We start from the raw sequence: 13,061 nt of genomic DNA on the forward strand, positions 1-13,061 counted from the left end.
TTGCATTATTATGGGCTTTGTGAGATGAATTTGCGAGGCATTTATTTGAAAACAGCAACCTCACACAATCACTCAAGATTTTGCACATGGAGGATAGTCTCAATGTGCGTATTATTAAATGCATGCCACGCAAGTCTCCAAAAGTTCCCACAGTGTCCAAGCCTCCTGTGTAAAAATGTCTCCCACTGTTTGTTGCTCTATGTAGCGCCCAATTTTTCACGGTGTACATACGCAGCTTTATACCAGTCACACAACCGTGTGGGTTCAACCAAGGGTTCCGAGTCAGAGGTTAAGCTCAAAGAAATATCACTGTGGCTTTTGCCGTGAGGAAAGACTACTTCTGATACCAGCATGCGCACACCATCAGATAACTTTCGATCACCACTTTCTTTCTTTGCGCAGCTGTTGTTATGTCAAACGATACCTTCCTGCAATTTGGCCGTGATGGCCTCGGCAAGGCAATTACCACGTTTTCTCTCCTGCTCATCACCACTCTGACTCAATCGTTAACACATGCGCACACACACCTCCAAAACCAGGGGGAGTTTAATTAATCTCTGGCACTTTTTGAAACCCACCACTGTGCCCGTCCCCTGCGAACGCCTCCCTTGGCATCCAATCACAGTTCCCGCAATCCGTCCTCCCATTTGCCGATGGAGACATCAGCATCTCCTCAGCTACCCTCACGACACCGTTTTTTTATCTTTATACCTTCATCCCAGTTTAGTGATAGCAATTCCCCGCAGGACGGGGGATTGTGTTCGGTTTAGTCTGGGGAGTCGAAGAAAGAAAAGTGTCTTTTTCACTTTCCAGCTCCTCTGCAAAGGTGTAAAAAGACCTCTTAGATCCAATTTTGCCTGCATCCCAGGGATTGAACCCCAGGTCTCGGAAGCGGCTGCCTTCGTATTGCCTTTGAAAGGGAGAATATTTGACAGAGTGCAGAAACAAATGGGTCGTAGTTTGAGGGAGAGTGAGCCAAATGTTTTCAGTGATGTGTAACCTGTGTAACCGGGGGGCTGAGGAGGGAGGGATGGTGGCTTCAGAAAAACTTCAAGAAACCTTACTTCAGGAAAGAATCGATGACCAATTTTTGACCAAAGATAGACAGACGGACAGAGAAAGAGAAAGTCATAAACCAAGGGACCACTGTACATTCCTGACCACAACATGTAGTTGAGGTTTTGGCTGACAATACATTGAAAATAATCTCCACCGAATATTTCACTGAAATATTCCTTCCTTTGTGGAGGTACTTTCCTGCCAAGAAAACATCCAACGTTCAAACTCAGGAATTCTTGCCAGATTTCACGGAAACGCTAATCTTTAATTCAGTTATCTCAAAGACACTTAACACAACGTCGCCTTAACAAATAAGGTGCTCAAGTATGAAATGTGACTAAACACTGAAAATAGCAGCACTCCCAGATTTAATTTCCTCCTGTCATTTGTTCTGGCCCCGGATCCCGCATGGTGTGGGAGGTAAAATATCATCCCCGAGGGGGTGAAAAGAAACATCGGTAACCTCTGGCCAAACTGCAGCTTCCTTTCAAGGACTCCTAGATAAATATTTGCAGTGGTGGATGCTGCTCTTGATAATTGCTGAGGTTAAGAGGGCACGGGCAAAGGGGGGCCCAGCACTGGCTTAGCCCGAGTTATGTTGCAGGTTCAAGACCAAATACACGCCAGAAAGAGCAGCAGACCGACTACAGACAGGAGACTCAAGCATGAAGATTTTGGAGCACAAAGGTATCTATCTACCTGCTGCCATTGTGGCGAAGAAAAAGCGACCGAGTGTTTCATGTGTTGCTTTGTCTGGAAATGTCGGTCCTACAAAGAGCAGACAAATGACTACAGACAACAGTCGCTTAGTTTGGAGGGCGCAGACTCAAATCCAAATTCGCCCAGAAAGATTAGAACACTAAACACAGACTAGAGAGAGATTCTGGTCTACTCCGTCTTGCTATCGTTGGGTAGAATGAAGATACTGAGAGCAGGAAAGCTGCGACCAAAGACGGGATGACTTGCAAACAAGAGGAGGGAGTAGCGGCGAACGGCGAGTGAAGAGGAGACGGCGTGGAGACGCTAGCCAGAGCCAATGAGCAGAAAGGTCATGTTAAGGAAAACACTGAATATGTCTGAAGTCAGAGCAGACACAGAAAGGACTAAAAGCGGTTATATTGTGCAGGGAAATGCTCATAAAACCATAAAGCCGCACACTCTGGGCACATTAGCCAATGGCTGAAAGCGCTACAGAGATGAGAGGGCACAGAAAAGACGAGATGAGGGGAAAACAACTCAAAATGTTTTGTTTGCGTTACATTAGAAAATGGGGGCTCCTGGGGATGGTAATCCTTCTGTCAATTTGCTGTGATAAATCCACATCCAGCCTCAGGTCACATGATAGCCAGGGCGCTCAAACTGCCTGCAATTGGCACAGACTCAATGGCTTTCGCATGAGTGCGCCTGCATGTCTAACGAGATCCTAGATTACAGCAGACTTTGGATGGAGTGAAACAATAATTCCATGTTGTCATCCCTTGGCAGAGTGAATTTACAGCTCCATTTGTGGGGGAACATATTTGTCACCGCCATGCCTTTCCCAGTCTCCACCTTTCCTGACGCCATGAAATTCTGAAGTTGACCAAAAGAGACCCACCATCATGTAAGACTTCAGTTGTTGTTGTTTGTTTGTTTTTAATCGCTTGTCAAAAACAGTGGTTGACCTTTTTTTTTCTGACAGGCTGACTGCACATAGCCCTTGAGTTCATCAACTTTGATTTGGTCTTGTAAGAACTTCTCTGACAAAGAGCTGCATTTTGGTTATATATAAAAAAACAAAACAAAACAAAAAAACTCTCATATGCACCATTAAGTCTAGACAACTGCTCCGAATCCATACTGCTGCTTTCCTTCTACAAATGCAATGTATGATCACGACTCTGGCTATTGGCTTCATATCAGAATATCGATGTCCATGTAAACAAACAACGAAGAGAGTTGTGCACATTACGCGTGAGCGAGTCAGAGGGGAGAAATGTAGGAATTTTCGATATACCCTTTGACAACACACGCACGCACAGATCTCCGGCGATTGGTTTCACGTGCAAGGCTATCCATCATCTTTGGAACACAGTAGCACACAGCTGACATCACTCTTTGCATGCGTGTGCGTGTCTGCGTTTCTTTGACGAGGCTAATTGCATTCGGGCCGTCGGAGGGTCGCATAGGCGCCCCGGTCATTAGTGGGACCGACAGATGTTTCAGCGCTTAGCACGCTGCAATAATTACACACCAAAACATTTGCCAGTGTACCTATGAAATCTATGAGGTGTCACTTGGAAAGGTTTTATGACGAGAGTCTGAATGCATTGGCCTCCACTAAAAAATGTCATCTTACCGACCATGGAATTGCTCTATTTACCGCAGTGATCAATTCTTGTGCCCATCTTAACTCTTTTGACCAACTACAACGCGGCCATTCTTTCTACAACCACATTTTCCTAATACTGGTGTAAAGTATTACATTTGATGTCCAGTAAACACACCGTATAGAACTGAATATTGTAAAAATGAATATTAATGACGATCTAAAAAGATATATGAAGAACAAGAGGCAGACTGTGTTGAAGAAATACAGTGAACCCCGTCCCATTTGTGGTTTGCTATTCGCAAAGTACAGTACTGTAGTTGCATTTTTTTCCCCCCTTTCTGTGGAACCTATCCTCTGCGATTCATTGAAAACTCACCTGTGTGGCTCTTGGCCAGGTTTCATACTTTTTCTGCAGCACCCTAAGACACCACAAGATAACAACACTACAGGCCTGGATGAGAGAACATGTGTGATTGGTGTCAAAGAAGTAAGGGGCGGGGGGGGCTCACAAATGACGGCGGGCTTGCTCTTGCTTGAAAATGGCTATTTTTATGGATTGTGAAAGAGACATGCCCACCCGATTCTGGTGCATTTGATCAAAATCGAATAATCTTTCATCCATTTATTTTTAAGGGTAATATTGTAAAATTAGTTAGAAAATATATTTTGTGTTTAAGTGTCTTGGGTTGCATTTTAAACTATAATATATAGGCATTCACCCCCCCCCCCCCTGTCAATTACTCTGATTGTCACAATTCATGGCAAGGCACTGTCCCTGTCCCCTGCAAATTTCACTTTACTGTATATTGCACAGAAAATTGTAGCAGGAACCATTGTTAAACATGCCACGAGATCATCTTAAATTCTGTGTAGGAAACTAGTTTAAAACAGGTGGAAGACTCCACACTTGGGTGCTACTGTTTTAGTTAGCTAATTCAACCCTTTAATGTCTGCACGTGTATAATAGCGTCTATCTAGTCAGTTAATTTCAGTTACTGAGAATGTCAAGACAGGGCTTGTCAAGATACTCAATCCCTTCCTCTCTTGCATAGGAAGCAACAGTATACAAGTGCATTAACAAACACACGAGCGACACACAGCAAGGACCCCCCCCCCCCCCCCCCCCCACTTGAGAGGAGACCGACTGTGAGTTTTAAACGACCGCCAAAAACAAAAGCGCTTCCGAGTGATAAATGAGACAAATCCACGCCGGCACTCCTGTCTTTTATCCCCTTTGCTCATTAACACAACACGACCGCAGCCATCACTCCAAATAAAAGAGTCTGCCGCTTCTGATAGATTGGAATTATATACCTTCAAGCGTGGAAAATGGGAGTCTCTCTCCGCTCAGCGCAAATCTTATCCACTTTGTCTAATTGTTATTTCTTGGATCAAATTAAACATACACTCATTGAAGAAAACCGATCACAAAAAGCTATTGATGCCACGATTAGTGTGGGAGAACGCAGGAGCAGAGGTTGGCCACACATTGCCGCAACAGCGACAACGCACCCCGTAACCCATTGATGTCCAAAACGGCATTTGGTGTGACATATAAAATATGTATTAGTACAGCAACAATTGCTCTGAACACAACAAGATGTAAGTGTCAGTTGTGAAACTTTACACCACGGAAGTTAGCAATTCCCGGGGTTAGGAGTTGTAAACTGAGGACCCCCTCTATTTGCATCCCGGCGTGGTCCGGAAGTCGATTTCATGTAAAGGATTTCATGTCTTAAATGCACGCACCTAGAAATGAGGAAAATCAGTCGAGGAAATGCAGGTGCACAGATGTAGTCTTCGTGAAAACTTGAAGGGGGAGGTGGGAGGGGGGGATGGATTCCAATGATCATGCCAGTGTACGTTGTTATTGTGTCTTGAAGTTTTAGTTCAAAGACATAATCAGCAGATTGTATGCACTCTGCGTCTGTAATATTCTCTGAAATTGTAACATTATGTCACTAAGCACAAATAGGAATAGTGTTTTCTAGCATATTGGCATACGTCAGAAATGAGAGTTTTGGTGATTCCACACCATTTAAAAAAAGTATTTCTATAGCTGTGACACAAGTGAAATTTAGCCAACATCTGCGAGAATTTATAAAACAGAGTAAAATACAGTTCCATTAGAAAGGACTGAGGATGTTGCAAAAATAAAAATCCGATGTTTGCATAACTGTAAATCTGAAAAGTAGTGAGGACCGATTGGGCCATGGAAGAGCCGGTAAAAATTTGACACATGCCAGGACTTTTTCCCGAGCTGAGTATAAAACCGAGGCTAAGATGGTGTACAGTTTTGGCTTTAGTGGAAGTTTGTGTCTACGGAGTGCTTTGTTGACATATTGAATGATCCGGACAAAGTGGCACTACCTCTCGTTATGATGCATCTATAGTTGAAGCCTCGGCAGGCCTTCGTAGCCCATATATGTTCTCGCACAAATAAAGCAGCAACAGAATGCGTGCACCTTTCCGTAGTTATTGCCATTTCATCCATCGACGGAATTACATTAACCTTTCACCTGGGGTCAGTCCACTCCACTTTCTGTCCATCAAAGAGTTCTTTCACAGGTCCTGCTTGGGAAAACCCATACAGAAGGCTAATACACAATAGGACACAATCTACTCTCAGCCTTTGCTTATTTACGATGAGATTTCCACCAAGTATGCCTTTCTGAGTCCACTTTCATCTCAAAAAACAGAACTAATGTTCAAAATACAGCCTGACCTCTCAGCTATATCGTGTGTGATGTGTGTGAAATTGAAGGGGTGTGGTGTGCATTAGTAGACTGAGCTGATCGCTCAGTCGATCTGATGACGGAGTAATGTACAAACACACAGACACACAGAGAGCATATAGTACTCTTCTGACCATTTCCCATCCTGCTGTGATGAAGCCTGTCCGGGAACAGCCTGCCGTTTCCCCGAAGGTTCCTAACGCTCTCCACCTGCATCATTTCTGATTCATTGCCAATAAATGCCCCAGACGGAGCACCAAAGAGAAAGGGAACGGGTGATGAAAGGCTAAGGCGGCAATATAAACCAAGAGACATTGATGGGAAAACAGAGACGAAGGAAAAACGCATGTGTGACGGATCTCTTCAACACCACAGTTGCCAGAAATAATGCTTTGACAGAAGTACTCTTCTTCAAACTGTGAAACAGTTTAATATAAAGAAAAGGCAACTGGAAGGTGAAACTAGAAGGATTAGTCGTGAGGCATTTTGGGTAATTTGAAGATGTTCAATCGATCCTCCATTAGCAGAACATTTTTTTTGTGTTGATATCATTATTCTCTCTGCTTTCACTGGTGGATTCATGTTTGAATATGCAACTTAACATGTTCACATCCTGCTGTATATCCTAAACGTGAAATTAAAAATTGCACATCATTTTGAAATCTACCAGCACTCCACTGCACTTATTCCAGCCTAATTTAAATCATGCAGAACTCTCAAGTCCTTAAGCATGATCACATATCTTTACAGGGGAAGTCAACTCCAACATTTTCATAACAATATGTTCAATGCAGCCCCACTTGTCTAAACAAAACATCCTGATTAATATTTTGTTTGTGGAATATGAGTTGAGCAGTATAATCCGCATGTTTCTGTCCATCTCGGGGGTCAGCCATGTTTGGTTGTTGCCTGAGCCCTAAGCAACTGTGATGTCATTTTTAGTCGAGTGAAAAGTGGGAAAATGGCTGCCGTCTGATATGGATAAAAACAGGCGGATATTGCTGCTTAACTCATATAACCACAAACATAATATGAATAAAAATGTCGTGTTTAGACTCGTGGAGGTGAATAGAACATATTACTGTAAAAAACTTTGGGGGGTTGACTTCCCCTTTAACCATTTATAGAACTCGACACAGCGTCGAAAGACGAGCAAAGCCCACTCCGTTTCCACAAACACTGAATAAGCCACACTTATAATGAGCAGAAAAACAGCGGTAAGCTTTCATAGCATCCCATTAAGTCAACTGAGAAGGGGCAGATTGCAGTGGAGGTGCAAATGAAGTGATGGCCACATTTTGCTTTCCTGCAGCCACTGTCAACATTGACTATCATAATGCACACTTGTTTTTTTTTTTTTCCATGCACGACATAACAAGTTTGCAAATTTAATTGGACAACTGGAAAGGTTTAATAAATTGTCTCGGGAGGAATGTAAAGAATCTAGGGTTACGCCATCTACCAAATATGTTGAAGTCTAGATCCAAACCTTATTGCAGCACGCTGATGGTGTAGGTACACTCGCCTGACTTGTGTGCGGCCAGCGTGGGATCGGTTCCCACTCGGTGGCGGAATGAATGTGGGTGTGAGTTCACGGAGGTCGCTTATAGTTGTTCACCATAAAGCTTGGAGGGTAAAGTTTCACACCGATCAAGAAACGCTTCAGGCATGTTACATGTAATCAATCCAGATGATCTTGTGATTATTGAAAAGGCCCACGGGGATGTCCAGGTGAAACACTTGATCAATTCTCCATCTCGCAAGTGCAATTTTCAAAGAGAGCTTATCAATGCCAGAGAAGTCCTATTAGGTGTTCCCAGCTTTTTGCTGCTTCAAGGTTTCCTGTGCTGACGGACAGGGGCAGACAGCCGCCTCATTATGTCGACCACAGAGGAAAACGAGAGCAAAATGAGGCCCATTACCACGCAGCCATGACTAATATTTCGCTACGGACTTCCCAGCACACCGGACACATGCATGTTGACCACATGTGTATGCGCTCGTTATAAGAGAGAAAGAAAAGTAGCAGTCAGACATGAAGATTAGGCGGAAAAATCAATAACATTACTGCCGAACCACGTAGGAAGGCGAGGGGGAAGTCGGTAATAAACTTGGACTTTATTGGAATGACCAGAACTTTGGGGGCTCAGCAGGGGGTGTCTGGCTCTTTCCTTCTCTGGAGCATGTGCATGTGTGTTGTATTCCCTAATCATCCATCAGGCCATTAGTCGCAAATGCTGCCTGAGCTCCGGGTGAACGCTCACCACAAGACGTTACACCTCCCTCAAGGCCTTCTCTTTCTCAACACCCCCTACTTCTGACATCACCAGGCCCGTTATGGATTCTTCAAATGTTCACTCCATTTATACAATTATCACATCAGGGCTTCAAACCACATACCTTTTCATGATGTCATTTTCCAGAACAATCTTTACCTTCCACTAAGCGATGTCTAGTCTGTATCGACACATCCTGTTCGCTACATAGGATACTGTGCAATAGTTTGTTACTAACCTCCAATAACAAAATGGCGAAGTCAGAATTGTAACCCAAGGTCTGTCTCTCTGTTTATCTATCAAAATACATAATCTATTACAGTGATTCTTGACCACTGTGCCACGGGAAACTATCCAATTTCACCGAATGGGTCCATCCCACCCCCCCAACTACAAATAATGTATGTACAGTACCTTTGTTCAGCTATCGATGCCAGCGTAGCGACAGGCTAAGCAATTAAGTTCTCTCCCACTAGATGGCAGAAGGTGCAATAAACCTGTGCATCAACCTGTTGTCAATCATCCAACAGAGCTTTGCGTTCAACTCAACAGGTCCACATTTCCCAATGAGTAAGAACATTTGTGATGGTCATCGTTTTAAGGCACTTTTGTGTGACACCTCAGTTTGGTGGCGTGTCATGAGATGTTTCCAATGTAAAATATGTGCCTCGGATCAATAAAGGCTGGGAAATATTGACCATGATCATCAGCACTTATTTTCATCGTTTTCTCCGACCTGTTGCGACCACTTTTCTCTCCTCTGACCACTGTGTTGTCAATAACATTGAAACAACAAGCTGGTGGGGAGAGATGCAGAGAGGAAGGGGGGCCAAGGGTGAAATTAGACTATTAGCGTTTGAAGTACATAAAGGAGTACTATAAAGTACACCTGGTCCATCCACGGGGCAATCTGCACACATATCAACAAAGGGAGGAGCGAGCCTGGACGCAGGCGAGGGTGGTGAATGGAGAAGGGAGGTAAAAAGGTGCCGGTGGAGGGGTTACGTCGTGTTTCCTTTCACCGTGGCTTTTATGGTGTAACTTCAAACGCTGACCTCCCCCTCCCTTGCGCTCCCTCGTTCCATCCGTCCAGCTAGTCATCCCCTCCCTCCCTCTTTCTCACTATTGTGTACAGCCAAGTACACAGCAATTGGCTATTCTTTCATGAGGTGGATTATGGTACCCACCCCACCCCCCTCTTTTCACTCCATCTACCCCTCTCTCGACCTACGACAGGTCCTTTTGCTGCCACTTTTGGAAGTAAGTGTGTTGTGCGCGAGTGTGCGCCTTGTAAATATACCAGACGGTAGTTTCAGGTGCTTGAAAGGGGGGTGGGGGTTGCTCTACGGGCATGTGCGTGCCCATGGATAAAAGAAAGGAAAAGAGTGCACTAATCTAGATCTCGAAAAGAAATCATGTCTGGGCTTGAGTATGCTGTGGATTGCAGGTACGTGCACAACTATGTTTAAAATAGTTACACAACTATAAAGCCGAAACGTTACCGGCTATGTAAAATGGAACCTCTCAAGTCCAACACAATATGCTTACGTGATGCTGATTTGAAACAATTTCCCAGAGGATATAATGAAAAGAAACAATCTGTTCAAGAGTCCAACTTTCGACATTATAGAACCTTGGGTTCTCAGTCACGTTCTTAGCCGTCAAACAGTGTAAAAAATGAGCTAACCACTCTTAATTTGAAGACGTAAAATCAACGCTCTCTTGACTTCAAATGCACCGAATATGTCTATAGAATTTGTCTAGCAAGCATATAAAGAAGTTACTGCAACTCAAAGTAAAAAAAAACGTTCCCTTAATTTTTAGAAAGCAGGGTACACACGTACCAACAATCGGTCCAGATTTGAGCATTTTCCATCGGTGCAATCAAAGCCAGAAAAGGCCTGATAAGCAGATACCTGAAATGTTATTCTGACTGATTATCCTGTCAGGTGGGGTGTGTTAAGAGTGATTTTTCTTCCTCGATCTGTTTATAAAAAAGTCAGTATAAATGTGAACCCTCTTCAGTAGTCAGCTTTGGTTGTGTGGTACCATGCTGCCCCTCGCAGTTAAATCTGGGTACGAAGATAAATACCGGGTTAGGGGGAGGAGCCTTGCGATGGTTAATATCGATAACGTGTGAAGGGTTTTCTACCTTAAACGAGATCGGTTGTAATGACTTGTCAACGTCACTAAACCACAATGACATTTCAAGCGTGATGTTGACTGGTTGCTAATTATGCATTTTGGGGTTGAGGAAGAAAGAGCCAGAGCCACTAGCAGCAGCAGATGAGTGCGCTGTATGGAATTAGTCCGTCGCTTTAACTGATTTAAATGGTCTTTAATTTCTGACTGTGCAGCGTTGTCAAGTGAGAAAGAACCACTCAAGGCCAAAAAGCCAGACTTAAAACAGAATTTTTAGGCCTACACTATCAAAATGGAAGGAGAGTGAGAAATAATTCCACCGCACACGAACACATCTGCGATTACTGGATATGCAAACACCGCAAATTCCCACAATGCAGAACCTATTGCTGGGGCGGGTCCAGAATGAGAAAAGGTTTACTGTTTGGCGATGTTGTGCAAATGTTAACTGGCTGTCCCAGCAGCAAGGACACCGAGTGAAATGATTTTTTTTCTCTAGATGGAAATACCATCCGTGACAGCTCTTGTGATTAGCATGTACGTTCTGTGTAAATTTGGTGCATGAGCTGTCCATTGTCAGTAAATATAGATTAGTGCACAGAAAAAATATCAATGATGACATCCACTGGACTTTCATCACATTACTGTCTTGTTGAAGAAAAGAAAAACCAATCTGAAGTCGTGCAACCGCTGTTACGCGTGCGGTGCGTTGTGTTGTGTTGGTCATTTGGAGCGCGGTGTTAAACGTTTGTGCAAAGGCGCAGATATTACATTAGAAATAAAATCTTGAAATTCCTAATCTAGAAAAGTGAATGAAAAGTGTAAGCGAGCACTTTTCTGATGTGCATCTTTTGATGCTCTCAATGTAGATAGGCCTCGCGTGAGCTGACAGCAGTTCTCAAAATTCTGATGTTTGTGTGACTTATGGGGCATATTTTTGCTGACTTGACAGGATCGACTGCATCATAATAAATGCCCCGACTCCTGCACAAAATAATAAATAAATAAATGAAAACATGGTTTGTCAAGTGCGCCATACGGTCCAGAAGCACATGGAGGGTGATATATAAACGGCACGCTACTCTGGCTAATGACTCCAGGCCCCCTGTGTGGCACTCCTATCAGTGTGTGTCCATTAATGATGCAGCGTATGTGCGCATGTTTGTGTGTCAATTAGTGGGTGGAAGGGATTAGCCATCCCTGGGGATCTCTAATTAACCACACACACACACACACACACACACACACACACACACACACACACACACACACACACACACACACACACACACACACACACACACACACACACACTTGCATGATTATCTTTTTTTTGGCAGGGGGAGGGGGGTATTATTTCAGGGGGTGACATACAGGCCCCACTATGACAAGAAGTACTGCAGCACATGAGACAGGGCCTTCAGTGGCAGAATGTCATGGCCAAATTGCATCCAGTCTTCGCCCCCCCCCCCAATACATAAACACACTGACCATGACCACATGCAGACTGAGTGGCATGTGATGTATACAAGTGCTTAACAGGTTAAATATGTGGGCAGAGGACACCACACTAACACAGCCAAGTGAGTCTATCCCCAACACAAACAAAAGCGACATTTCACAATAAAAAAAAAAAAAAAGAATGCAAAAGAGCCAAGTTAAAGTTGTGTTCATGACAGAATCAGTTGCTGCTTACCTCTTTGTAGTTCACCTTGGGCGCTGATCGCTTCCGCTTTCTGCCCTTCCCTTGATGACTGAGGAGAATCCATTTTGCAACCTGCGGGAGAGAGCATGAGGCGGGTGTGTGGTGGAGAAGGAGTGGGTGGGGGGGGGGGTGCAAAGAGAAGAAGGAGGGAAATGAGGGGCGTAATGAGGTGGTGAAAAACACCCAAAAAGTAGCATTGAGTGAGCTATGAGAAGGGGGGGGGGGGTGAAAAAATAAAAGGGAGAGGTGAGGGAGACAGTGAATTCACAACACTTAACCTGCGCATGACGTCGCTGGAGTGGAAAGTCACACTGGGATTTATTTGAGAGAGTCGCTCAGTGAGCCACTGGCCTTGACTTAACATACAGTGCGCAATCTCTCTCTCTCTCTCACTCCTTTTGGCTCACTCTCTTTTTTGGAGACACATTAATTCCAACCTCTCAGCGCTCCGTCACGCTCCATATATAATCCAGACAAACAGACGACTGAGACAAAAGAGTTAATAGCGAAAGTACATCCCTGGAGCTCGCGCAAAATGAAACTGCACTCCACAGTCTGTCTTGAATGTTCACTTTTCGCTGCGGCTTCAGTGGGAATCATTTTCAAATATCTGCCACAAATGGTGAAGTTAGCAGAGTGTGTGTGTGTTTGGGGAGGGGGGTCATTTGAGAACCGCATGTGGGCGCTTTCTGGGGAATGCGATAGGAGGCACGGACTGAAAAGCAAAGCAACAGATGCACAAGCGGTAGGCGCTCCTCTGGGAGACTGAAAGAAAACGAGAGGTGAAGATGAAAGATGCTATCGGACACAGAGAAACAGAAGACTGAAAAACC

General features: G+C 44.2%; 1 protein-coding gene across 4 annotated transcripts in view; it reads right to left on the bottom strand.

Moving 5' to 3' along the window:
• aopep (aminopeptidase O (putative)) overlaps positions 1-13,061 on the bottom strand; it is a 78,056-nt gene that overhangs the window by 25,298 nt on the left and 39,697 nt on the right. For 2 of the 4 annotated variants that reach the window (XM_086110873.1, XM_086110872.1), the window contains one exon: positions 12,220-12,300. In XM_086110873.1, the coding sequence (XP_085966999.1) occupies positions 12,220-12,300 (81 nt within the window). Of the gene's footprint in view, positions 1-12,219; positions 12,301-12,449; positions 12,994-13,061 lie in introns of those variants that run through there. The other 2 variants (XM_086110875.1, XM_086110874.1) reach the window with 1 other exon arrangement.

The sequence above is a fragment of the Hippocampus guttulatus genome, chromosome 5, assembly GCF_054856545.1.
Source record: "Hippocampus guttulatus isolate MCC_2025c chromosome 5, RoL_Hgut_1.0, whole genome shotgun sequence".
NCBI lineage: Eukaryota > Metazoa > Chordata > Actinopteri > Syngnathiformes > Syngnathidae > Hippocampus > Hippocampus guttulatus.